We start from the raw sequence: 27,693 nt of genomic DNA on the forward strand, positions 1-27,693 counted from the left end.
GGTGTTCTTTGGAAGGAATGATGCTAAAGCTGAAACTCCAGTACTTTGGCCACCTCATGTGAAGAGTTGACTCATTGGAAAAGACTCTGATGCTGGGAGGGATTGGGGGCAGGAGGAGAAGGGGATGACAGAGGATGAGATGGCTGAATGGCATCACCAACTTGGTGAACATGAGTTTGAGTGAACTCCAGGAGTTGGTGATGGACAGGGAGGCCTGGCGTGCTGCAATTCGTGGGGTCCCAAAGAGTCGGACACAACTGAGTGACTGAACTGAACTGAAAGTAAAAAAAAAGAAACTAGGAATTTTCAGGCCTGCTCACTGTTCTCTTTATCCCCTTTGTTCTCAAAAAAAGGAAAGAATAAAAAACTCATTCCTCTTTTTTTCCTTTGCATGTATTCTCAGTCACTTCAGTCATGTCAAACACTTTGTGACCCCCATGGCCTGTAGCCCGCCAGGCTCCTCTGTCCCTGGGATTCTCCAGGCAAGAAGACTGGAGTGGGTTGCCTTTCCCTTCTCCAGGGGATCTTCCCCACTCAGGGACTGAACCTGCACCTCCTGCATTGGCAGGCAAATTCTTTATTGGCTGAGCCACCAGGGAAGCCCTTTTTTTCCTTCTCCCTGCAACAAATTCAACCAACTCATCCATCGACAGGAAAATGAAAACAGAATGGTGCACCTCTACACAGCAAAGGTACCCAGCCCTGAATCAGAACGGAATAATGCCAATGACAACAGCGTGGGTGGATAGAGTGATTACCATACTAAGTAAAGGAAGTCCCAGAGAGAAAGACAAATATCACAAGGCATCACTGACAGGTATCTTCTTGAAACTGAGGCAAATGTAGGATATTACCCGGTAGAAACAGATTCACAAATTTTGAAAACCAACTTCTGATTTTTTAAAAAAAGTTAGCAATGTAGGATAAATGAAGAGTTTGCAAGGAACAAAAAGACATAAATATACATCAAACAGAGAATCAGGAAAAAAAAAAAACTGTTGAACAGTAAAGGGCAGCATACTGGAGACACTGTAATCCTCTATCTGGGGAAAATGAACCCCAAAAAAGAATTGATAAACGGCTGTGTATCATTGAATTAAGCTCCCATATTTCTGAAACAAACACAGTATCGGAAATCAACCCTACTCCAAAATAAAACAAGGAATGCACAGAAAAAATAAATTTAAAAAGGAACATGAGGAATCGCTGACGCCTTGTGGCCATTTTTTATAACAGCAAATCTACAGCTGTGTTCAGTGCAGTTCAATTGCTCAGCCATGTTTGACTCTTTGCGACCCCATGGATTGCAGCACACCAGGCTATCCTGCCCATCACCAGCTCCCGGGGCTTGCTCAAACTCATGTCCATTGAGTCAGTGATGCCATCCCACCATCTCATCCTCTGTTGTCCCCTTCTCCTCCCGCCTTCAATCTTTCCATGCACTTAATATTCACGAGGTCTGTGGAGCTGTAAGTGAAAAACAACTGCCTTCCAGAAGTCACCCAGGGGTGGTCAACGAACAAGAATTCAAAACTTGGCAGGTGATCACAGAGCCAAGTTCAACAGGTACCTTTATAAGGGATGAAAGAGGACACAGAGGAGAAGCCTCATGAAGACAGAGGCAGAGATGGAGGGAGGGGGCCACAAGCCCAGGGACCCCTGGAGCCCCCAAAGCTGGAAAAGGCAGGAAGGACCCTATGCTGGAGCCTCTGGAGGGACTTCAGTCCTGCACCATCTTGATCTCAGGTGTATGGTCTCCAGGACTGGAGGAGGATGAACTCCTATTGTTTTAAACTATCCAACTTGTGGTCATTTGTTAAAGAAGCCACAGAGAACTCAAACAGCCTGTGCTCTGTAGGATCCTAGAAGTGTGGGTCTCACTAAAGGCAGATGGAGGCTGGATTACAGAACACTTAGAGTCAACATTGGGTCCTCAGAAACGCTAAAGCAATGGCTGGACTCCAGAATGTTGAGGAGTCAATCTGAAGCATGTCCCTAGAGTACTAGCTGCACATGCCTCCCCAGGTTCTTACACCTGTACACGTGGCACAGTAAGTATCTTGTCCTGACTGAGGACATTTAATGTCACCGTTCACATTGCTCATTAAGAACCCACTAGGTACACAGGTGAAAATCCAAGTAGGATGCCAGGATGAACAATTCTGAAGATGGTCGGGGTGGGGACTTTCTCCCATACAGCCAGCAGCCCCCGTATCCCTGCCCCTGCAAGGAGTGTCCTCACTGGGATGCTGGTGGGCCACGAGCAGGCATCTGGGAGTAAAGTTAGCTGCCCCCAGGCCAGTTGCTCCTGAACCTTATCCACCCTTCCCAGGTAAAATGTTGAAATATGTGGAAAGACTTTACAGGGTGGAGGAAAATGTTGGGAGCCACACTAGTGACAGCTCCCTTGCTGAGTTGGTGCCTGCAGACCAGGCAGGATGGTCCTGGCCTGGGTGCTCTTCTGGAAGCTGTCACTTTCCCTGAGTTGCTCCTTCCATTGTGGCCCCACTGTCTTTTTTCTTGCATCCTCACTTGCATCCTGGAGAGGCTTCAGACAGCAAGCATGGGCATCACATTCTCTTTCTCAGCAGGTGGCAGCCTCGCAAGTCCAGCAGAAGGTCCAGCAGAGCCCCACTCACCTCTTGCTGCCTGGACAGGGTGTTTATATAGACCCCAACTCAGGAATACCTGGGAAGGGCCAGCCAGCTAGGTCAGGCTGCCCAGGTCAGCCAGTCTTCACCCATCAGGGGCTCACAGTTGCAGAAAACAGGCCTTGCTGCACAGGTCAGGACCAAGGACCAGGTGTGGGGTCCTGAAGGTTAGGATGGACATGTGGCTGTTAACTGGTTTCTTTTCTCATCATTTCAACTGGCCCATGAGTAGGGAACAACTTCACAAAGACCATGTCTGCACAAGAGCAATCCAGGAGTCAGGGAGAAGGGGGTTGGTGGTGGAGTGGGGGAGACAGGAGCCCAGTGGCCTGGGTGCAGTGAAAGCCTTTAGAGGACTTGCTTCACTGGAAGGAGGCTGCAGAGTGAAGCCTCGGGCCATGGACCTGGGCAGGAGACTCTCTTAGTTCAGGTTCTGCTCTGAAGCACCCTGGGTCAGCTCCAACCAACAGGTGGGCTGGGGGTAGCCTGCAACAAGTGCTATGTGCATGCTTCCTGTGTGCGGAGCTGGAGGGGTGCCCTGTGGCCTTGGAGGGGCCTGCCCTCATGAGCCCCCAATGGCCTTTGGAGGACCAGCCTCATGGGCTGCCATGTGCCTGCCCAGGAGAGCCCTGGGCACTGGGAGTGTGTGAGCAAGCTTCTTCTCTTTGCAGCTGGTGCAGAGTTGCTTAGGAGGCAGGGTAAAAGCAGCCAAGGGCAAAGGTCAGAGCAGGGTTGGGGGTTCCTCAGGTGTGTCCCAGTGAGTCCTGAGGTGCAGGGCTCATTGGAGTCCATTACATCCACCTGGGGACCACCACGTGCCTGACCTCAGCCTCGAGCTCCCGACCCATGGCATCAGCACAGACCAGCCTGATGCAAGGCCCATAAATTTGGACATTTCCATCAGGACTCAAGGTGACCTCCTGGAGCTCAGAGCAGAGGCCCGACCTCTGTGCACAGGTGCACCCACACTGCAGAAGTCCTGGTGCAGCACCCATTCGGTTCAGTCCGCTTGGGTGCCCTTGGGGGAGCCAGTGTCTGCATCCCTCCCCCTGTGACAACAGACCACGCAGCCCTGTTTGGCTCACAAGAGCAGAGGCAATGGAAGGCCCATGGGGGCATGGGGTCCAGAGTGAGGACTCAGCTACCCTTGCCTAGTGACCCAAGGCACACTGTCCACCCTGGGGTTGGTCAGGCCTTCCCACATCCTGCAGGAGGGCTGCCTCTCCTGTGTTTGGGGCACTGTCACAGCTGGGTGAAGCATTGCATGGTGACTAGAGGGGGCCGTCACCTGTCAGCCAGCATTATGTGGTGACTAGAGCGGGCCATCACCTGTCAGCCCAGGTGGATTGAGGACACCAACCAAGAGCAAGCGTGTGAGCCAGGAGATTGGCCTGGGTCAGCCCTGAGGCTGGATGGAGGCTGTGGAGGAGGCAAGGATCAGGGGATAGCGTTTGGAACACAGAGCTGACCACCCTGTAGCAGACAAGCCAGCAAGGCAGCAGGGGGAGGTGAAAACGGTACCCTATGGGAGGATGGAGATACCAGCAGGCCTAGCCACAGGCATGCGGATCCAGGCTGTTCCTTCCTAGCCTGCACTCAGAGTGCCCCCAGCGCCCCCAAGGACCGCTGGAAACCACCTTGTCTCCAATCAGACCTCAGCTAGGAAGGCAGGAAACCTGCAAACTCAATTGGACCATGCAGGAGTTGAGATGGGGAAGTGTGGGTGTTTGGAGCCTAGAAAGCAAGGTTTCCTGTGGGGGACAAGATCACAGGGTTCTGGAGAGGGACAGGGATGGACATGGACAGGGTGTTGGGCCTTGGACAGATGAGGGGACCATCAGTGAGTGTCCCCCACCAGTGCACGTCCATCCTCCCTCGGGCAGGTCCCCTCCCCTCAAAGCTGGGTCCTGAAACAGAGACAGGCAGCTCCAGGTATCAATAGATCAGTTTATTATCCAGTAACTTACACGGTGGAATCAGGATCCAGGAACGATCAGAAATATTTGCAGCTGCTCTTTGCATGGCCGGAGGTCACTGGGACTGTTGATAGTTGACATGGCGGCAGATGGTGCTTGGAAACAGGGCGTACAGTCCTGAATCAAGCTTCATGAATAGTTGACTGGTCTCATGGGTGCCAGGAACGCTTCAGGGAAAAGTTTTCATGGGTTGGGAACTAACAAGGCAGAGGGACCACCTGGCCCTAACGATTATTCAGTTCAGTTCAGTTGCTCAGTCGTGTCTGACTCTTTGTGACCCCATGGACTGCAGCATGCCAGGCTTCAACAGCCTTTATTAGCTAGAAATGGGTTTATCCAGGATAGTTGTTGAGGGAATAAAAAACCTTTCTAAGGAAGTATTGATAATGCATGATGACTAACTCCTCCCAAACAAACCCAAACACAATGAAGCAAAAGTTTTGTGGCGTCTATCTAAATGAAGGCAGAGAAGAGGGTGGCAGAGGATGAGATGGTTAGATAGCATCATCAACTCAATGGACATGAATTTGAGCAAACTCCAGGAGACAGTGGAGGACAGAGGAGCCTGGCATGCTGCAGTCCATGGGGTCACAGTCAGACGTGACTTAGTGACTGAGCAACAACAAAGTGAAATGCGAGAAGGCAGAATGGTTGTCTGAAGAGGCTTTACAAATAGCTGAGGAAAGAACAAAGTGAAACAGAAGGGAGAAAGGGAAAGATACACCCAACTGAATGCAGAGTTCCAGAAAATGGCAAGAAGGCCTTCTTCAATGAACAGTGCAAAAAAAAAAGAGGAAACAATAAAATGAGAAAGATTAGAGATCTCTTCAAGAAAACTGGACATATCAAGGGAGTATTTCATGCAAGGATGAGCATGATAAAGGACAGAAATGGTAAATAAGGACCTAACAGAAACAGAAGAGATTAAGAAGAGGTGGCAAGAATACACTGAACTACTATACAGAAAAGGTCTTCATGACCCAGATAAACATGATGGTGTGATCACTCACCTGGAGCCAGACATTCTGGAGTGTGAAGTGGGCCTTATGAAGCACTACTACAAAGCTACTGGAGATGATGAATTCCAGCTGAGGTATTTCAAATCCTACAAGATGATGTTGTTAAAGTGCTGCACTCAATATAGCAGCAAATTTGGAAAACTCAGCAATGGCCACCAGAATGAAAAGGTCAGTTTACATTCCAATCCCAAAGAAGATAAATGCCAAAGAATGTTCAAACTAGTGTACAACTGCACTCATTTCATATGCTGGCAGTCATGCTAAAAATCTTTCAAACTAGGCTTCAGCAGAATGTGAACCAAGAAATTCCAGATGTACAAGCTGGGTTTTGAGGAAGCAGAGGAACCAGAGATCAATTTGCCAACATTCATTGGATTATGGAGAAAGCAAGGGAGTTAAAAGAAAACAAAACGACTTATGTTTCAGTGTCTACACTAAAGCATTTGACTGTAGGGATCACAAAAAACTGAAAAATTCTTTTTAAAATTTTATTTTTAACTAGAAGATAATTGCTTTACAGTATTCTATTGGTTTCTACCAAACATCAATATGACTCAGTCATAGTCTTACCTATGTCCCCTTCCACTGTGGAAAATTCTTAAGAGATACCAGACCACCTTACCTGTCTCCTGAGAAACTTGTATATGGGTCAAGAAGCAACAGTTAGAATTGGACATGGAACAACTGACTGGTTCAGTACTGGGAAAGGATATGACAAGGCTGTATGTTGTCACCCCGCTTATTTAACTTCTATGCAGAGTACATCATGCAAATGCCAGGCTGGATGAATTACAAGTTGGAATCAAGATTGCCAGGAGAAACAGCAACATCCTCAGATATGCAGATGATACCACTCTAATGGCAGAAAGGGAAGAGGAACTAAAGAGTCTCTTGATGAAAGTGAAAAAGGAGAGTCAAAAAGTTGGCTTGAAACTCAACATTCAAAAAACTAAGATCATGATATCTGGGCTCATCACTTCATGGCAACTAGAAGGGGATAAAGTGGAAACAGTGACAAATTTTATTTTCGTGGGCTACAGAATCACTGCAGTGACTCCAGCCATGAACTTAAAAGATGCTTGCTCCTTAAAAGGAAAGCTATGACAAACCTAGACAGCATATTAAAAAGCAGAGACATTACTTTACCGACAAAAGTCCATATAATCAAAGCTATGGTTTTTCCAGTAGTTCAGTACGGATGTGAGAGTTGGACCATGAAGAAGGTGAGCACCGAAGAACTGATGCTTTCAGGTTGTGGTGCTAAAGACTCTTGGGAGTCCCTTGGACAGCAAGGAGATCAAACCAGTCAATCCTACAGGAAATCAACCCTGAATATTCACTGGAAGGACTGATGCTGAAGCTGAAGCGCCAATGTTTTGGACAGCTGATGTGAACAGGTAATGCACTGGAAAAGACCCTGATGCTGGGAAAGATTGAAGGCAGGAGGAAAAGGGGGCAGCAGAGGATGAAATGGTTAGATAGAATCAATCACTCAATGGACTTGAATCTGAGCAAACTCCAAGAGATGGTGGAAGACAGAGGAGGCTGACATGCTGCAGTCCATGGGGTTGCAAAGAATCAGACATGACTTAGTAACTGAACAGCAACAGTAGCTAGTTTTGTAGGCAAGTGGTTCTTAGCCAAGGTTGATTTTGCTCCCCTACTCCAACTTGGCAGGAAAACTGGGACATTTTTGGTTGTCACAATTGGAGACAGTGTGCTCCTGGCATCCAGTGGTTTGAGGTTAGGGATGCTACTGAACATCCTACAATGCACAGGACATCCGGTCCCAAACATCCACCATGCAAAGACTGAGAAAGCCTGGTTTATGCAAGACCCTTCTGACTACTCTACCAAATACCTTGGGTTCCTTCTCATTCTATCATGGCCAGAATACTCTCTCAACATAAGCTGGGGCAATAACTGAGTTCAGCCCTTTGAAACATCACTACCCCTTCATCGCCTTGAGTCCAGTGTCTTAAAAACAATCCATTTACTGGGTTATTTCAAGCAGGAGGGTAAACATACTGTTACTCCATCTTATCCAGAAGTCAAGTCTGTAAGGGGTATTACTGAATTTAATGTCCTCTCTCTGAGCATGAGACTTTTAATTGGAGTGTAACCGCTTTACAAGATTGTGTTGGTTTCTGCTGTACAACAACATGAATCAGCCATTAATATGTCTGTCTGTATGTGTGTGTGTGTGTGTGTGTGTGTGTGTGTGTGTGTGAACCTCCCCTCCTCTTGAGCCCATGAGACTTTTAAGGTTTTCTTTATTTTGGTCCAAACTTGAAATGTGAATTTTAAAAAGGTAAATCAGGGTGTCAACCTGCACATATAAATTTTCTTTCACAGCCATTCCTCTCTTTGGAAGAGATGTAACAAGTCACAATATATTTTGACTATAGATGTTTAATAAACAACACAAATCCATCAGTTTAATAAACAACATGAATCCAAAATAATCCTGTTCAATGTACCATGACCAAAAGAATACTTTAACTTCTCAAATGGTCTTTCTCCATAAGATGAAAGAGTTGAATCAATCTTTAGAATGAATCCAGGAAGAGCTTGGCTGGGCTAGATTGGCAGTGCTGTTCTGGCTAGAAACTGGGAATTTTGTTGAAACTCCTTTCTCTATACACTTTTAGAATTCCATTTTGCCAGTGAAATGAACTCACGTGAGACTTGGAAAGCAGAAGGAAAGTGGAAGCCAATATTTTTTGCAGGTCAAGGCACTCAGACATGAAGATGCTAAGGTACCTGGCATATCTCCCGGCTTTGTCTCAATCTCCTCCATTCTGCATCCAACTCATCCTCTTGACTACTGGCCCTCCTCACCAACTGGGGACACAATAGGGCACTTGGCATCAAGTTTACTGAGACCATCGCTTCTTTGCCAGTCTTCATTACACACCTATTTTGGCAAACAGACACGGAGGGCTTCTCAGGTTTTCTAACTGTTCATCAGCACTAATACATTAAGTGAAAATATTTGGGACTCTTCCTCTTATCCCCTGGCACTTGGTTTCCAGACCATCTCTTCCTACTTTGTCATACACCTGCGTACACTTGAATACAGTATTAAACCCCTTATTTTCATCATCCTTGTCTTGGCTGTTTTCCTCACTGAATTCAAACCAAATCATAGGTCAACCACCACCACCACTCTGCCCAATTTATTATCACCACTCTACCCCATTTATTATTTTTTAAGACAGAGTGGTTCAAACAGATCTGTAAATATCACACGAGGATCTATGGCTGCTATTTTTGTTGTTATATAGATTTCCACTAAGACCCCAGGCAAGCAACCCAATTTCTATGTCCATCTTGAGGCTGGGAAGGCAGAGTTAGACAAGGAAGAATCATTATCTGATGGAAGTCCTGCCCATTTATTCTGAAGGAAACTTATGAATTGTGGCACTATTTGACCTTGTGGCCAACAGTCTGAAGATAAATAATTAGCCTGTGCCACTTCTTTTTCTGTTCATAACAACAAATAATGGCATCACCAACTCAATGGACATGAATTTGAGTGAACTCCAGGAGTTGGTGATGGGCAGGGAGGCATGGGGTCGCCAAGAGTCAGACACGATTGAGCGACTGAACTGAACAACAAATAAACAAATAAATAGCATTCCCCCAGCCCATCTCTAAGTGTCTCCCTCGAGGAGGCCTGGAGAAAGCTAAATGGGCTATTTCTGAGTTGCTTTATCATGTACTAGAACATATTCTATCATTCTTTACTTCAGTTACCAAGATTCAAAGGCCCCAAGTGACCCATTATTCTTTTGCTGTGGCCAAGCGTTTTGTACATTTGATCTTTGGCATTCTATCTCTTTTTTTCTTTACCTAAATCTGCTTTGCTATAACAAATTATTCGCTCTCACCCTGTATGCCTTCCTTTGAGTTATCTATTTCAGAACCAGTCAGAGCTGAGTTGAAATGGATTACAATCCCTAGGGTTCTTCTGCTGTTCTGTCTCAACCATGGTCTCAGGATGATGGCTGTAGAGGCTGTGTGGTCATTTAATTATCTTTTTGTTGGTTACAGTATGGTCTACATATTTTTTAACTTTTGTGTCTTTTGATTTTGAAGAAAATTTTATACACCTGAGACAGTGCTATAGCTCTTTAAGGCTCCAGGTCACATTTTTAAATGTATTTTCATCACAAGTAAAATACTTTTGTTCTGAAAACCATGGTAAAATGTCATCAGAAGAAATTAGGTTCCACGAAGAAATTCTCAAACAAGCAACTCATTGTATTACTCTTATATTTTTATTAATGTCTTCAGTTTGTGCATCATTTAAAATAAGGTATGTGCTTCAAAAAGCATTCCTATACATAAATAGACCAAGAGATGGTTAAGTAATTTATCCCTAAAACATGCACATCATTTTTATTCAGGTATGTATAAGAAAGGGAAATGAGCTTTCAGTCTTTTTTGTTGAATTAAAGACATTTTGAAATTATTATTAAGAACACCAAATGTTTTCATGGAACAAACGCTTTCCAATGCAAAATGCTAATGGAATTAAAAGACATTAGTGTTGATCAAAAGAACTGAAAAAACATTTCCACTATACACGATCACAAGGAAAAAGGTTCCAGTGGGTTGAAAACATATGTCAAATAAAGGAATTAGCATGAACTGAAAAGTTTAGATGGAAGAACAGGTAGCAGGATCCAGATTATGTGACACACACACACACACACACACATATATATGTATGTATGTATGTATGTATGTATATTCAAGGCACATGACTAGGCTAAACAGGTGGCTAGGTTTCATAGACCAATTTGTTCTTTCATTGGGAAAATAGTCAAATGTAATATAATTTCCATTTACTGGCCTTTATTGATAAGTAAATGCAATTAGATCTACAGAGCAAATGTCTTTTCAGATACACACCAAAAGTACACACTAGCTAACAGATGCCAGAGTAGCCAAAGCAGTATGATTACATTCCAGTTTTTTTCACACTGCAGTTACATGGATGTTAGCTAAAATGTCTTTACATTGTTTCTAGATATCATACTGTCTACTCACAAGTTACACAAAAAATAATCTTCAAACCTAGGCAGGTTAAATAACTTTCAAAATCACAAAGGATGTTCAAACTATTGTTCAACACCAGTTAAACCCAAACCCTGGAATTGATTGTTGATTATATTCAGCTTGGGCTTTTCCCAGGCTGGAAAATTTCTCCCACACTATCTCCCTTTATCTCCCTTTGTGCTAGCGAAAATGCTAGCACGTTGGCTCTAGTTCTCTTCTTTTTCTTTGGTGAATCAGTGGAATGCGCCTACCCACGCCCTCTACTGCCCATTCTATTATCTATACAATTGCCCTAAACATCCATGAAAGGAAAAGGAATATACAAAAAATCCTAGCCTTCAACAATATTTAAACCACCATCTTCTGAAATCAACTGCAATAGGGAAACAGAGGATATCAAGCTCTGCGAAGTTTGTGAATGATCAAAACTCTCATTCTAAAAGTTAGTAATATGCAGACAAGGATAATTCTGTGTGCTTCTAACAGGCTAGCAAAACATTTCCCTTCTGACTGAGATGAACTGTTTAATATCAATACTTTACCTGCTTGGGTTCCTTGAAACACCAACAATTGCATTACAATTCCCCAAATAACAATTCTCCATGAACATTGTTTTCAAGCACCTAAAACCCTTCAAAATCAAAAGACATCGAGACAAGATATTAGCAATACTATCAGTCTTTTCAACTTTTGTGTGCACAAAGGTCATCCAGAATTTTAGCCGACAGTTCATAAGACAGGTGGTTTCTACCTTGGTGATAGCTTTGTGCAATTATAAACAAAATGTTTCTGCAAGTAGATGACACTAAACAAAATGCTTTTTTTAAGGCTACTGCTACAATAAATGGTTCAGTCTGAAGTGCACTAAAATAAACAGGTTGACAGGACAAAGATAAACCTGGAGGCATGGAACAAGATTTCAAAAAAAAAGAGAGAAAGAAGCAGGTTGAAGAGACTGGCAGACACCATCTCTCAGGATTAAAAGGCCTGAATTACATGGATTGCTTTTAACTCCTTGGTCTCTTATATCCTTGGTTAATGATAACCTTTTTATTTCTTCACACAGCTTGGCCATGTAAATCCACCGCAGAGAGGTGATACAATAATATAGATGAATACCTGGGGTGGAGGAGAAGGCAATTTTATTTTCTTGAATCTATCACAGGCTCCTAAATAATATATAAAGGCAAGACCAATGAACAAATTTTGGTTCCATGAGAGTAGCAGTGGTATAATAATACAACATATTAATCAAGTATTTCCAAAGATAATAGAATGAAAATGATCTTTTATGATATAACTCACAGCCACTTGAATTCCACTCTTTTTCTTTTTATTGGTAAACAGAGCAGTGGGGTTGTTTCTCTTCATTGGGAAGTGAGCAGACTAGAACTATATAAGCCACTCTACTGCTAACATCATTGTCATAAGAATCACAAACTAACATAATTCCCTTGAGATATGATTTTATAATTAAGTACATTTTTAGATTTTGCACATGGATTTATTTTTCATTATTAGGGTGATTAAAAATAATAAAAAGCATGAGTAGACTCTATATCTATACCACCTATGAGCAAGAATGTTGGCATGAACATTTCAGTGGATGGCACTAATTGTAATTATTCAATTGTAAGTAACACAGCAAAAATATGAGTCCTTTAAAGATGCATTCACTTTTTAATTATGGTATTATAATTGTAAATTATTCTATTTTAATGGTGTACGCTTGCTCACATTACTACATTCCAAAAATAGGTTTACTATCAAATTTAGGTTCACTGCATTGTCAGTCATTCTGTTTTGATTTAAATTATAACCTAAGATCTTTAAGTGACTGATTTCATTACTCACATGCTTAGAAAAAAATATGGATTTTTTTCCTCTACAAATGTTGGGGAAAATTATGGTTATTAATGAATATGGTAAAGTGCTCAAATTATATTCACACACAGATACTTCAACTTGATATAAAGCTGACATCTGCCACAGGTAAAACATAAAGATTTTTAAAGCTGAAGTACAATACTTGAGGTGACAGCACTTTTTGTCAGAGGTGGCAAAGTCCTCCAAATGTAACAAGTAATCAACAAAAATAATCAGTAATCGATAAAAATAATCTGAATGTAACAATTATCTACTTTTATAACTCAATCTAAATTCCTAGATCATGGAAGGGAGAGGAAGCTAAGCTGAAAAGCCAAGAATGTGCCAGCCTTGGATACCATGGATCCTGAACAAGAAGACACGCAAGGAGATGCCACAATTTCTAGGATAACATGAACAGATCTAGGGCTGCCCTTCTCAGTTAGGCAGGTCCAGCTGTCTAAAGTGGGAAGACCTTCAGTAGCCACCTTCTGGTGGCTCAGAAAGTAAAGAGTCTGCCTGCAGTGCAGGAGACCTGGGTTGAATCCCTGGGCCGGGAAGATCCCCTGGAGAAGGAAATGGCAACCCACCCCGGTATTCTTGCCTGGAAAATCCCATGGACAGAGGAGCCTGGCAGGCCACCATCCATGGAGTCACAGAGTCGGACCCAACTGAGCACCTTCACAACAGCCTGCTCTGTGGATTTTGGACTTGCCTAGCCAGCTCCTGCCATTGCATAAACTAATTCCCTGTGATATATCTTTTAATATATATTCAAAGAAATTCAAGGAGAGAGAATATCTGTTAACAAATATAAAAGTTCCATGAAAAAATGTTAAAATATAGTAAGCATCCCTAGAAATTTAAAACATGGCTTCCCTTGTGGCTCAGTTGGTAAAGAATCTGCCTGCAATGCGGGAGACCTGGCTTTGATCCCTGGGTTGGGAAGATTCCCTGGAGAAGGGAAAGGCTACCCACTCCAGTATTGTGGCCTGGAGAATTCCATTGACTGTATAGTCCATAGGGTTGCAAAGAGTTGGACACAACTGAGTGACTTTCACTTCACTTACAAAAATAAACATTTTAAAATTAATCATTAATTTTTTAAATTAAGACCTGGATAGCAGAATGAACAGAGCTGGAAGAGTTAGCTGAATGATTCATCCAGAATGTGATACAAGAAAGGAGTTTAAACATATTAAAAAGGCTACCAAACATGCAGGATAGTTCAAAGTGATCCAATATCTGTTTATATTAGAGTTCCAAAAGGAGAACAGCATATAGACTATATTTACACACAAGAGGATTATTGCATTATAATAAGTAAATACTAGGAAATGGAACTCACCATGCATTAAAAAGAACCTCTTAGTACTTATTCCAGAAATTAAAGAAAAGTTAATTATTGCTTTCATTAATGTCATTCAATATATTAAATAGTAAATGTAGTTTTATGATCAATTCATTGGGTGGAGAAATATCATCTCTTAAAGTGAAATGCCTATTCCCGATTAAAAACAAAAGCTTTTAGTACTCTAGAAATAAAAGGTTCTTTCACTTCACAATGAAAGTCTAATAAGAATTCATAGTAAATATCACTCATAAATATTAGAAGCATCCCAATTAAAACCAGGAACTAAATAAAAATTCTCAGTCATACTGTAATTATTCAACACTGCTAGTAAATGCTATATATATATATATGATAAGGTTAAGATTATTAACAGATGGCATTAACCTAATTAATTAACCTAAGATAATTAACCTACAGCAGGAGTCAGTAAACTATAGCCTTCACCTGTGAGCTAAGAATGGTTTTTATAATTTTCAACTTTTTTTTTTTTTAAAGAATATGTGACACAGGCAGTATGTGACCTGCAAAACCTGGACATCACAGAACATTTGCTGACTCCTAATCTACAGCACACAGAAGAATCAACTGACAAACTATTACAACTAATAAAACTTATACAAGGTTGCCAGAAACAAAAAGATGAATTAGAAAAGAAAAAAAACAGAAACAGATAATAGAATTAACTAGAAAATAGAGAATATGGACTCAACTAGAAAATGTAATTTGAAAAAAAATCCCATTTTAATAGTGAGAAAACCATGAAATAACCAAGGAATATCAGAGTAACTTCAGAGGAAAGTAAATGCCTAGCCATATATTTCAGCATTAAAAGTTATACGTAGCTCATTTCAGAGTGCTAATCATTGAGAAAAAATTCCAACACCTAATTTCTTAGAGACTGAAAGCTAAAATCACTAAAGGACAAAACTTACAACTGATATGATGATGATGATGATAGTGAGCTTGAGATTCTTCATGCACATGGCTCGGGCAAGATTTCTGCTGGTTGTTTTGAAGGTGACAGACTAGGGGAAAAAAAAAAGCATGAATTGGTTGATCCCTGGCAATGACTACATGATGGATTTGCAATAATACCTGCCAAACTTTCACTTTCATTAATTCTGTTCCAATGTTCTTTACACTTTCCCTCTCTTCACATGTAGACTGGCCATTTGTAATCTCTAGTTTCCCAAAGCAGGACTCTGCCATATATATGGTAAGCAATAAGCCCATTGCAAAGGGTTCCCTCCTTTTTCTTCTGCATTGTAGCAGTGCATGTAACGATGACCACTAGAAGTAGTTCTCCCTGCTAGCAGAAAAGACTTTTTCCCTTTATGCTTCCAGTAGAGAAAGTTTCTTGGAAACACATTTGCCTATTCTGCCCCATTTAATCCTGCTATTGTGAACCATAAGAACTGTTTAGTTCCCCCAGGAAGATATCTATTTACTCATATGAGGGCCCAAACCCAAAGAACTTCACTCCTTCAGTTATCCATTTTCTTTTGCAGCATCATTTTCTTAATATATATCGAACCGTTCCCACCAGGACACATGCAGTTTCAAACAAACAATAATCACTAATAGTTCAGAAGTTCCACTCCTAGATATATACCGAACAGAGAGGTATGTACAAGTTCAGCTAAAGACATATATAGAAATGTTACCAACTGCATTATTTGTTTTATTTCAAACCTGGAAATAACCCAAATGCCTGCCAACTGTACTGCAAAGAATTTAACCTTGCCTGAAAAGGATCTGACCTTTGCCCTCAGCTCCTGAAAGACAACATTTTCTTGCTTTGGAGCCATGGGCCCGCCAAATAGTAACTGTAGTTTAGTGCAGGGACTAGTCACTCCAGGAAGACCAACTATATGATTTAGGATATGGGTTTAGGTCAGACCTAGAGGAGCTTAGACTGGAGACTGAGATTAAGCAAGTAGGCAATCATAAGTCAATCATGCTTATGTAATGAAATTGCAATGAAAAATTAAACAACAAAGTCCTACTGTAGCACAGGGAACTATATTCAATATTCTATAATTAAACCACAATGGAAAAGGATATGAAAAAGAACATATGCATATATACATATATGTATAACTGAATCACTTTGCTGTATACCAGAAACTAGCATAACACTGTATATAAATCAACAATGTTTCAATAAAAACAACAACAAAACTGAGCAATGAGGCCTGGGCAAGCTTCCATGTTGTACAATACTCTGCATATGTTGCAAAATAAATTTATTTGATGGCAAGATAGGAAAAATTTAAATATAAAACATTTTCTCTATCCTTTGGCTTCTTCCCTTTCCTCACTGTGCATTGTATATCTGCATTAGGCATCAACCAAATCTTCTCCATCACCAAAATACCTGCTCAACCATAAAGACCAACATTCTACCAGCACCAACAAGACAACTTAAAGATAACATTCTTTCTTAATCTTGTGAGGGGCCACAATCTGGATTGTGTAAACTGTCAACAACATGTCACTTAATGTCCAGCCCTCTGTCTCAAAAACACTCATAGAACTGTGCCTTGACTTCCAATGGGCAGAACAGTTCTCAGAGCTTTCTGAGATGCTGTTCCCAGGTTATAATCCTCAAATTTTGCTCGAATAAAATTTTCAATTTCTTTGATCAATGGATTAATTCTTTGTTGACAATGTCATCACACATCTATGCTGGCAGAGTAACAACCCCACAGGGAGAGAACAGAAACTCTGGGTTTGGTACCTCCCTTGAACTCCACCCCAATGTGCTTCTGCTCTTGATTGAGCTTAATCTGTAACATTTGCCTGTAAAAAACCATAACTGTAGGTATAATAGTTTTCACAAAGTCCTTCTAGTGAGTCATCACACCTGAGAGTGGTTTGGGGAATTAACAACCTTGCACATGGTATCAGAATTGAGGGCCATTTGGGGACTGTGGCCTCTAAACTGTATATAGTTGGTGAACACTTCTAAGTTGCCTAAACTCTTTACAATTACTCACAAACAAAGTTATAATAAAGAATCCAAGGAGGAAGAAGATAATATGAAGAAGTAGTGAGCAATGAGCTTCCTTGATGGCTCAGTCAGGAAAGTACCTGCCTGCAAATGCAGGAGACCCAAGAGACATGGGTTTGATCCCTGGGTCAGGAAGATCCCCTAAAGGAGGAAACAGCAACCTACTCTAGTTTTCTTGCGTGGAGAGTCCCACAGACAGAGTAGCCTGGCAGGCTACAGACCATGGGGTCACAGAGTCGGACACAACTTAGTGACTACACCACCACCACCAGTGAGCAATAAAGCTAATATAGTTAAGTGACTGAATGGATTGAAGATTTCTCCACAAGCCTCAGGTTAATATTCAAACACTAATAAATCATCTACTTAAAACCAGTTAAACTAAACAGAACAATTGTTACACCTTACCAAAGCTTTCCGTGGAGACAGGTGGGGGTGGGTGTAAGTAGAAAAGAACAAGAATAAAGAAAAAAAAAAACACCTGTGAAAATGACAAGGGCAAGCTGACAAGCCTATGGCCTATCCACTCCATGTTGATGATTTCATTAGCAGCTGATGATGCCCTAAAATTGGGCGAAGGACTTGACTAATTTCTCCAAAGAAGATACACCAATAGCCAATAAGCACATAGCTTTCCTGGTGGTTCAGATGGTAAAGAATCTGCCTGCAATGCAGTGACGCAGGAAGATCACTGGAGTTGGGAAGATCCCCTGGAGAAGGGAATGGCTATCCACTCCAGTATTCAAATTGGGAAAGAAGTATGTAAAGGTCATATATTGTCACCCTGCTTCTTTAACTTGTATGCAGAGTACATCATGCAAAATGTCAGGCTAGATGAATCACAAGCTGGAATCAAAACTGCTGGGGGAAATATCAATGACCTCAGATATGTAGATGATTCTAATCTAATAGCAGAAAGGGAAGAGGAACTAAAGAGCCTCTTGATGAGGGTGAAAGAGGAGAGTGAAAAGACTGGCTTAAAATTCAACATTTCAAAACCTAAGATCATGGCTTCTGGTCCCATCACTTCATGGCAAATATCAGCCTGGTGAAAAAGTAACTGCAGTTTCAGACTGTGAATTTTAAATCATTACAACTAGGCTTAAACACATTTTTATTAATCAAAATAGGAACTATTACAATCAATACATTTTCGCCAGTGTGAAATAAGTTTGTTTATTCCTGTGGCATAAAAATCCATGCTTTGGGATTTGCTGAATTCTTGGGAAGTAGTTTCTGCCTCCTGCTGGTTGTGGAAGCATTTTCCTTGCAAAAAGTTGTCAAGATGCTTGAAAAACTGGCAGTCTGTTGGTGAGAGGTCAGGTGTTGAACATGATTGATGAGGCAAAGCTCATAGCCCAGTTTATTCGATTTTTGAAACATTGTGTGACGTACATTGTCATGAAGAAGAATTGGGCCCATCCTGTTGACCAATGCCTGGTGCAAGAGTTGCCAATTTTAGTGCATTTCATTGATTTGCTGAGCATACTTCTCAGATATAATGGTTTTCTTGGGATTCAGAAAGCTGTAGTGGATTAGACAGCAGCAGACCACCAAACAGTGACCAAGACCGTTTTTTGGTGCAAGTTTGGCTTTGGGAAGTGCTTTGGAGCTTCTTCTCAGTCCAACCACTGAGATGTTCATCGCCAGTTGTTGTATAAATCCATTTTTCATTGCATGTCACAATCTAATCAGGAAATGGTTCATTGTTGTAGTACAGAATAAGAGAAAACAACACTTCAAAACAATGATTCTTTTGATTTGTGGGCAGTTCATGAGGCACCTACTTATCAAACTTTTTCACCTTTCCAATTTGCCTCAAGTGCCAAATTACCATAAAATGATTGATGCTGAGTTCTTGGGCAACCTCTTGTGGTGTTGTAAGAGCATCAGCTTCAATGATGCTCTCAATTGGTCGTTGTCAGCTTCCAATAGCCAGCCACTGTGCTCCTCATCTTCAAGGCTCTCGTCTCCTCTGCAAAACTTCTTGAACCACCACTGCATTGTATGTTCATTAGCAGTTCCTGGGCCAAATGCATTGTTGATGTTGTGAGTTGTCACTGCTGCTTTATGACTCATTTCGAACTCGAATAAGAAAATTGCTCGAATTTGCTTTTTGTCCAACATCATTTCCCTAGACTAAAATAAATATAAAATAAACAGCAAGTATTAAGTCATTAGCAATAAAAACAAACAAATAAAGCAAGAAGTGTGCATTTAAATGATGTCTAACATAACCACATTTACTTAAGAATGTATTCAGTATCAAAGTGCAACAATGTAAAACCATAATTACTTTTGCACCAACCTACTAGAAGGGGAAACAGTGATAGATTTTATTTTCTTGGGCTCTAAAATCATTGAGGATGGTGACTGCAGCCATGAACTTAAGAGACCTGCTCTTTGGAAGGAAAGCTATGACAAACCTGACAGCATATTAAGAGGCAGGGACATCACTTTGCCAACAAAAGTTTGTATAGTCAAAGCTGTGGTTTTTTCAGTAGTCAGGTATGGATGTGAGAGTTGAACCATAAGGAAGGCTGAGTGTCAAGGAACTAATGCTTTCAAATTGTGGTGCTGGAGAAGACTCTTGAGAGTCCCTTGGACTGCAAGGAGATCAAATCAGTCCATCCTAAAGGAAATCAGTCCTGAATATTCACTGAAAGGACTGACGCTGAAGCTGAAGCTCCAATACTTTGGCTACCTGATGTAAAGAGCCAATTCAAAGAAAGAGACTTGGATGCTAGGAAAGATTGAAGACAAAAGGAAAAGGGGAGTGACAGAGGATAGTCGGATGGCATCACGGACCCAATGGACATGCGTTTCAGCAAACTCTGGGAGACAGTAAAGGACAGGGAAGCCTGGCATGATGCAGTCCATGGGGTCAAAGAGTCAGACACGACTCAGTGACTATATAACAACAAATAAGCATATGGCAAGATGATTAACATCACTAGTCACTGTTGTTGTTTCAGTTGCCAAATCCTGTACAATTCTTTGTGTCCCCATGAACTGTAGCCTGCCAGGCTCCTCTGTCCATGGGATTTCCCAGGCAAGAATACTAGAGTGGGTTGCCACTTCCCTCTCCAAGGGATCTTCCCAACCCAGGGATCAAACCTGTGTCTCCTGCCTTTCAGATGGATTCTTTACTGTTGAGCCACCACAGGAAGCCCCATTAGTCATTAGGGAAATGAAAATGAAAACCACAATGATCCCACTTCATACCAATGAGCATGGCTATAACAAAAATATGGAAAATGACAAGTGTTGGTGAAGATGTGGAAAAACTGGTATCCTTGTACATATATATATATATATAGTGGACATATATGTATACGTACACATATACATATAGTGGGACTATAAAATGGTGCAGCAGTTAAGAAAAAATGTTTGGTAGTCCCTCAAAAAGCTACAATTCCACTCCCCCATAAATACTCAAAGTAACTGAAAGCAGGGACTTGAATGAATACTTGTAATGCCAGTGTTCGTAGAAGCATAATTCACAAGAGCCCAAAGATGGAAATAACTCAATGGTCAATCAACAGATGAATGAATAAAAAAAGTGGTATATCCATATGATGGAATATCAGGCATAAAAATAAATTAAGTTCTGATACATGCAACAACATGGATGAAACTTGAAAATATGATGTTAAGTGAAATAAGCAAGGCACAAAAGGACAAATAACTATAGGATTCCAATTACAGGTACCTAGAAAAGGAAATTCATAGACAAAAAGTAGATAAGAGGTTATCAGGGGCTGAGGAGAGTAGGAATGGGAAGTAATTGGTTAACAGTTGCAGAATTTCTGTTTGGAACAATGACAAAGTTTTGTACACTGATAGCTATGATGGTTGTGCAACACTGTAAATGTAATTAATGTCACTGAATTATACACTAAACTGGTTAAAATGGGAAATTTATTATGTATATTTCAAAATTCGAAAAATATAATATGCCAAAGCCCACTGAACTGTATACTTTAAATGGGTCAACTGTATGGTCTGTGGTTTATTTATAAATAAAGAAATTTAAAAAGCTGTTAAAAATCAAGAGGTGATAAAATGAAACAATTTTTAAATACTTGAATAAAAAAATAAAGAAACATGTATAATATCATACATGAAACGAATCGCCAGTCCAGGTTCGATGCATGATACTAGATGCTTGGGGCTGGTGCACTGGGACAATCCAGAGGGATGGTACGGGGAGGGTGGGGGGGGGGTTCAGGATGGGGAACACATGTATAACTGTGGCAGATTCATGTTGATGTATGGCAAAATCAATACAATATTGTAAAGTAATTAACCTCCAATTAAAATAAATTTATATTAAAAATAAATAAAAAAGAGGAACAAAGAAGATGAAGCAAATAAAAACCAAAGTACAACATAGCTTACTTAAACCCAACTCTCCCAATATTTACATTACATGTAAATGGAATAAACATTTCAATTATAAGTACACTTTATATATTCAAGAACGTAAAGGAAAGCTTGCAAATGTTTAAGGAGATAACACAAAAGATATAAAAAAGATCCCTGTAGAGATGAAAAATACATAAAATGGGAGTAACAGATTATAAACTGCAGAAGAAAAAGACAAGTAAACTCAAAGACACAGTAACAAAAACTATCCTAAATGAAACACAGAAAGAAAAAAGACCAAAAAATAATGAACAGAGCATCGGTGAGTTGTGGGACAACTTCAAATAGTTTAATGTACATAGAGTTGGACTACTAGAAGGAAAGAAGGACAGAAAAATATTTGAAGAAATAATAGCTATTTTTATAATTTGATTAAAATCTACAAACTCACACTTCAACAAACTGAAAGCTGAAGAAACATGAAGAAAACTGAAGTATATTATAATGAAATATCTTAAAACCAATGATAGAAAAATGTTAAAAGCACCCAGATGGGGAAAAAGACACATTATATATGTAAAAGCATCAATGGAATTTTTGTCAGAAACAACATAAAAGACAGCAATGTAATATCTTTAAAATACTGAATGAAAAACAATGTAAAATTCTATTCTGTGAAAATATCTTTTATAAAAAGGAAATGAAAGACTTCAGATATACAAATACTGAAAGGATTCATTATTAGCAGGCCTACAATGCAAGAAATTTTAAAAGATGTCCTATAAGCAGAAAGAAAATGTCACCAGATGGAAATCTGGACCTACAGAAAAGAATGACGTGAGTTATCAGAAATATTAACTACATGGGTTAACAGAAATGATGTTTTTTAACTATTTAAATCTCTTTAAAAGATAACCAACTGCTTAAACAAAGAAAACAACAGAAAGAGAAGGTGAGGGGAAGACAGAATAGATGGTACAACAGGAAACAAACAGTAACATGGCAGATTTAAAATCTTCCCACACAGAAAACTTCAGGCTGGGACTGCTTCACTGGTGAATTCTTCCAAATAACTAAGGAATAGATAATTTCAATAGTACTAGCACAAAAACTCTTTTGGAGGACAGAGAGATGCAGGTAACACTTTTCAACCTGTTTGTTGGGGCCAGCATATCTCTGATACCAAAGCCCCAAAATAAAAGTAAATGACACACCAATGTCCCTCATGAACAAAGATGCAAAATTCCTGAATAGGTCAACAGCAAATCCAGTAAGATATTATATAAAAAGGATAATGGATAATGACTTTGTAGGAATGCAAGGTTGGTTTAACATTCAGAAATAAATATTAATTTAGTAAGTTAAGTTCAGTAATATTAACTGAATAAAAGAGAAAAATTATATAATTCTCTAAGTAAATAGAGAAAAAATATTTGATAAAATTAATGAATAACTTTCAAATGAGGAACTGAAAGAACTTCTTTCATCTGATAAAGTGTACCTATAAAGAAAATCTACAACAACATAATTGAAAATACTGAATCTTTCCCCACAAGATGTGCTCCATGCAAAAATGTCTATTCTTATGACTTGTCTTCACTATCATGTAGGTTCTAGTCAGTGTAATAAGACAAGGAAAAGAAATAAAAAGCAAGCATCTACCAAAAACACTAGTAGAATAAGTGAATTTTGCAAAGTTGCAGGATACAAACCAGGTCAATATATAAAAATCAACTTCATTTCTATATATGAGAATAAATATTGGAAAACAAAATTTTAAATTTATAATAGAACACAAAACCATGGAATTCTCAAAGGTAAATTTCACAAAGTATGTGCAAGACTTGTATACAAAAAACTAAAAAACACTGGTAAAATTTAAAAAATTCTATGCAAAGCAGAGATATGCCAGGTTTATGCATAGGAAGACTCAAGGCTGTCAAGATTCCCAAATTTCCCTAAATGGACTTATTAAATGCAATCACAAAGACACATTAAAAAAAATAAAAGGATGGAAAATAACAGGCATATTCTGAAACATAAATGGAAATGCAAAGGACCTAAAATGGTGAAGACAATCCTGGAGAAGAACATAGTGAAGAACTTAGGGAATTCTATAAAGTTCAGTTAGCAATACAGTGTGGTACTGGCATAAAGGCAGACAAACAGACTATGGAACAAAATTAAGAATACAGAATTAAAGCCCAAAGAGAAGAATGGATAAACAAACTGTGGTTGGTGGATTTATACAATGGAATATGCAGTACAAAAAATAAAAATAATAAATTATTACTACACTCAACAACATGGACAAATCTCATAGGCATACTGGTGAGTGAAAGAGGCCAGACACAAAAAAATAGATAACATATGATTCCATTTTTCTATACATTCTAAGAACAGGAAAAAACACTATCTAGGGTGATGTAAAAAAAAGTCAGACCTCTGTTAGGGATTGTTAACTGGAAGAGGCATGAGGCAGTTTTCTGAGGTGTTGATAGTGTTTTATATCTTGATGTATGTCTTGATCTAGGTGGTGTTTGGGATTCCCTGGTGGCCCAGTCGGTAAAGAATCTGCCTGCAATGAGGGAGACGTGGGTTTGATCCCTGGGTTGGAAAGATCCGCTGGAAAAGGGAAAGGCTACCCACTCCAGTATTCTGGCCTGGAGAATCCCCAAGGACAGAGGAGCCTGGAGGGCTGCAATCCATGGGGTCACAAAGAGTTGGGCATGATTAAGCAACTAAGCACAGCATAACACAGGTGGTATTTACATGGGTATATTGTTGTTTAGTTGCTAAGTTGTGTCTGACTCTTTTGCGACCCCATGAAACTGTAGCCTGCAAGGTTCTTCTGTCCATGGGATTTTCCAGGCAAGAAAACGGGAGTGGGTTGCCATTTCCTTCTCCAGGGGAATCTTCCCTACCCTGGGATCAAATTTGTGTTTCCTACATTGCAGGTGGATTCTTTGTCACTGAGCCACCTGTGAATTCTGTTCAGTTCAGTTCAGCTCAGCTCAATCATGTCCAACTATGGACTGCAGCACACTAGGCTTCTCTGTCCATTACCAGCTCCCAGAGCTTATGCAAACTCATATCTACTGACTCGGTGATGCCATCCAACCATCTCACCCTCTGTCTTCCCCTTCTTCTCCCACCCTCAATCTTAGCCAGCATCAGGGTCTTTTCAAATCAGTCAGTTCTTCGCATCAAGTGGCCAAAGTACTGGAGCTTCAGCTTCAGCATCAGTCCTTCCAATGAACACTCAGGACTGATTTCCTTTAGGATGGACTGGATGGATCTCCTTACAGTCTAAGGGATTCTCAAGAGTCTTCTCCAACATCACAGTTCAAAGGCATCAATTCTTTGGCACTCAGCTTTCTTTATCCTCCATCTCTCACATTCACACATAACTACTGGAAAAACCATAGCTTTGACTAGATGGACCTTTGTCAGCAAAGTAATGTCTCTGCTTTTTAATATGCTGTCTAGGTTAGCCATAGCTTTTCTTCCAAGGAGCAGGCGTCTTTTAATTTCATGGTTGCAGTCACCATCTGCAGTGATTTTTGAGCCCAAGAAAATAAAGTCTGTCACTGTTTCCATTGTTTCCCCATCTATTTGCCATGAAGTGCTGGGACCATATGCCATGATCTTAGTTTTCTGAATGTTGAGTTTTAAGCCAAGTTTTTCACTCTCCTCTTTCACTTTTATCAAGAGGCTCTTTAGTTCTTTGCTTTCTGCCATAAGGGTGGTGTTATCTGCATATCTGAGGTTACTGATATTTCTCCCAGCAATCTTGATTCCAGCTGTGCTTCATCCCAGCCGGCATTTCACCTGATATACTCTGAATAGAAGTTAAATAAGCAGGGTGATGATATACAGCCTCAGTGTACTCCTTTTCCAATTTGGAACCAGTCTGTTGTTCCATGTCCAGTTCTAACTGTTGCTTCTTGACCTGCATACAGATTTCAGATCTCAGGAGGCAGGTCAGGTGGTCTGGTATTTCCATCTCTTGAAGAATTTTCCAGTTTGCTGTGATCTACACAAAGGCTTTGGTGTAGCCAATAAAATAGAAGTAGATGTTTTTCTGGAACTCTCTTGCTTTTTCGATGATCCAGTGGATGTTGGCAATTTGATCTCTGGTTCCTCTGCCTTTTCTATAACCAGTTTGGGATTGGAGTGAAAACTGACCTTTTCTAGTCCTGTGGCCACTGTTGAGTTTTCCAAGTTTGCTGGCATATTGAGTGCAGCACTTTAACAGCATCATCTTTTAGGATTTGAAATAGCTCAACTGGAATTCCATCACCATGAACAGTATGAACCCCATGAACAGTATGAAAAGGGAAGTCTGCTACAGAGGTATAAACATATATATATAAAATAACTGAGCTGCACATTTATTAATAGTACACTTGCTGTACTTTGCTGTATTTGTTATTCTTCCATAAAAAGAGGCAGCAGTTAGTTCATTAATACCTTTTATTATTCTGGGTCATTTAGTCAACAAAATTAAGGCCTTTTTTGGAAAATTACTAATAGTACACTTGCTGTACCTTGCTGTATTTGTTATTCTTCCATAAAAAGAGGCAGCAGTTAGTTAATTAATACCTTTTATTATTCTGGGTCATTTAGTCAACAAAAATAAGGTGCCTTTTTTTTTTTTTTTGGAAAAGTGAAGACTCTATTGGTACTGGTCAAACACAGGCCACTCCAGCTAAATAAGGTCATTTCCAGGTATTAAGGGGGCTTCCCAAGTGGCTCAGTGGTAAAGTATCTGCTCACCAATGCAGGAGACACCAGTTTGATCCTTGGGTCAGGAATATCTCCTGGAAAAGGAAATGGCAACCCACTCCAGTGTTCTTGTCTGGGAAATCCCATGGACAGAGGAGCCTGGTGGGGCGATAGACCATAGGGTCGCAAAGAATCAGACACAACTGGGTGACTAAATAATAACAACCAGGGATCAAGAATAACCAAGAGATGGACTGAGGGAGTGACAGTCACTCAGTCGTGTCCGATGGACTGGAAGTACCAAAAAATCTGCCAGCAGATTTACAATCAGATAATGTGTCTTTCCTCTTTGCCCCCAAGCAATGGTTTACAAAGTGAGACATTATAGAACCCTGGTGTTTTGACTTCCTGTATGGTGGCACCCTTCCTTCAATTTCCATGTACTTTGGCTAAAGACCGCACTATTCTCCTAAGACTCACTGTTAATAGATGTCACTATAAAACTAACAATAACAATAAACCTTTAAATAGCTCTTACTATATATATGACACTGTTAGGGACTTTGCATGCATTGTGTGCTTTAACCCTCAAAATACTATGAAGAAGATATATCTCCATTTTATATACGATGATTGGAGGCACAGAGAGGTTAAGTAACTTGCCTAAGGTCACAAAACTAGCAAGTGGCAGAGATGGGATTCAGTCTCAGGCAACAGACTCTAGAGCTTGTGCTGTAAACCACTACAATCTAGCTGTCAGTAAGAATGAACAAGATCACTCATTTATATCTGTTTTAAGATGCAAACTTCTACTCTTCATGTAAATTTGTAGATCCAAACTGTGACTGATCTCTGCCCTCCTTCTATTCGTTATCTATTCATTCCTTCTATAACTATCATCTTTCTTCAAAACTTACATCTGCTAACCAAATGGAAAATGCAGAGACACACATTAATTGCAGCAAGAGTAGGTTACTGGGACATGTCAGTCTCTGCCTCTTGCTTAATGCAAAGAAAAGTCAAGCTCTCATGGTAAGCAAGAAAGTGACTTTACTGTCAGGTTTTCAGCATTCATCATGGGTCACAAGTGGCCTGTACTTTTGTTCTCTGTGTTACAAAATGTGCACTTCTACACAGCTGAAGTGCTAAGTTAGGTAGGCACCAATCCAAAGCTTTAAAAAAAAAACTATTCTTTCATACTGAGTATATTTTCCAAACAAAAGCTTGCTTAATGGCTATTAATGGGTTGTGGGTTTTTCTATGCCTCATGTTATCCTCATCATCACAAAGTAGTCAGGTAACAGGGGTTAGAAAGGAAAAAAAAACTCCACTAAAGTATCGATTTTAAGACATTTCCCTATTATTTTAGCCATTAACCACCGTATCTCTACTTTACAATACTATCATATCCCATACTTACCGAATCCACAAGATTTTCTGTTTTATCTATTAACAATTCCAATCTTTCACCTCGTTGAGCTACCAGATCTGAAAATTTTGGGGAAAAAAAATATCATGTTTATATCACAAAATTGCTAATTCTGGCTTTAACACAAATCAGATTTTAATTATAGTTGGTATTCTTGACAACTCATATTTACTACAAAAGCACTTAAATCTTAAAGAAATAAAAGACTGTACTCAACTC

General features: G+C 40.2%; 1 protein-coding gene across 4 annotated transcripts in view; it reads right to left on the minus strand.

Moving 5' to 3' along the window:
* Positions 1-9,954: 9,954 nt before the first annotated feature.
* VAMP7 (vesicle associated membrane protein 7) overlaps positions 9,955-27,693 on the minus strand; it is an 87,493-nt gene continuing 69,754 nt past the window's right edge. For 3 of the 4 annotated variants that reach the window (XM_068962237.1, XM_068962236.1, XM_068962238.1), the window contains 3 exons: positions 27,466-27,533; positions 14,866-14,958; positions 11,641-11,832 (listed from right to left, as the gene is read on the minus strand). In XM_068962237.1, the coding sequence (XP_068818338.1) occupies positions 11,764-11,832; positions 14,866-14,958; positions 27,466-27,533 (230 nt within the window). In that variant the 3' untranslated portion in view covers positions 11,641-11,763. Of the gene's footprint in view, positions 11,833-14,865; positions 14,959-27,465; positions 27,534-27,693 lie in introns of all 4 variants that reach the window. The other variant, XM_068962235.1, reaches the window with a different exon arrangement.

The sequence above is a fragment of the Capricornis sumatraensis genome, chromosome X (genome assembly GCF_032405125.1).
Source record: "Capricornis sumatraensis isolate serow.1 chromosome X, serow.2, whole genome shotgun sequence".
Taxonomy (NCBI): Eukaryota; Metazoa; Chordata; class Mammalia; order Artiodactyla; family Bovidae; genus Capricornis; species Capricornis sumatraensis.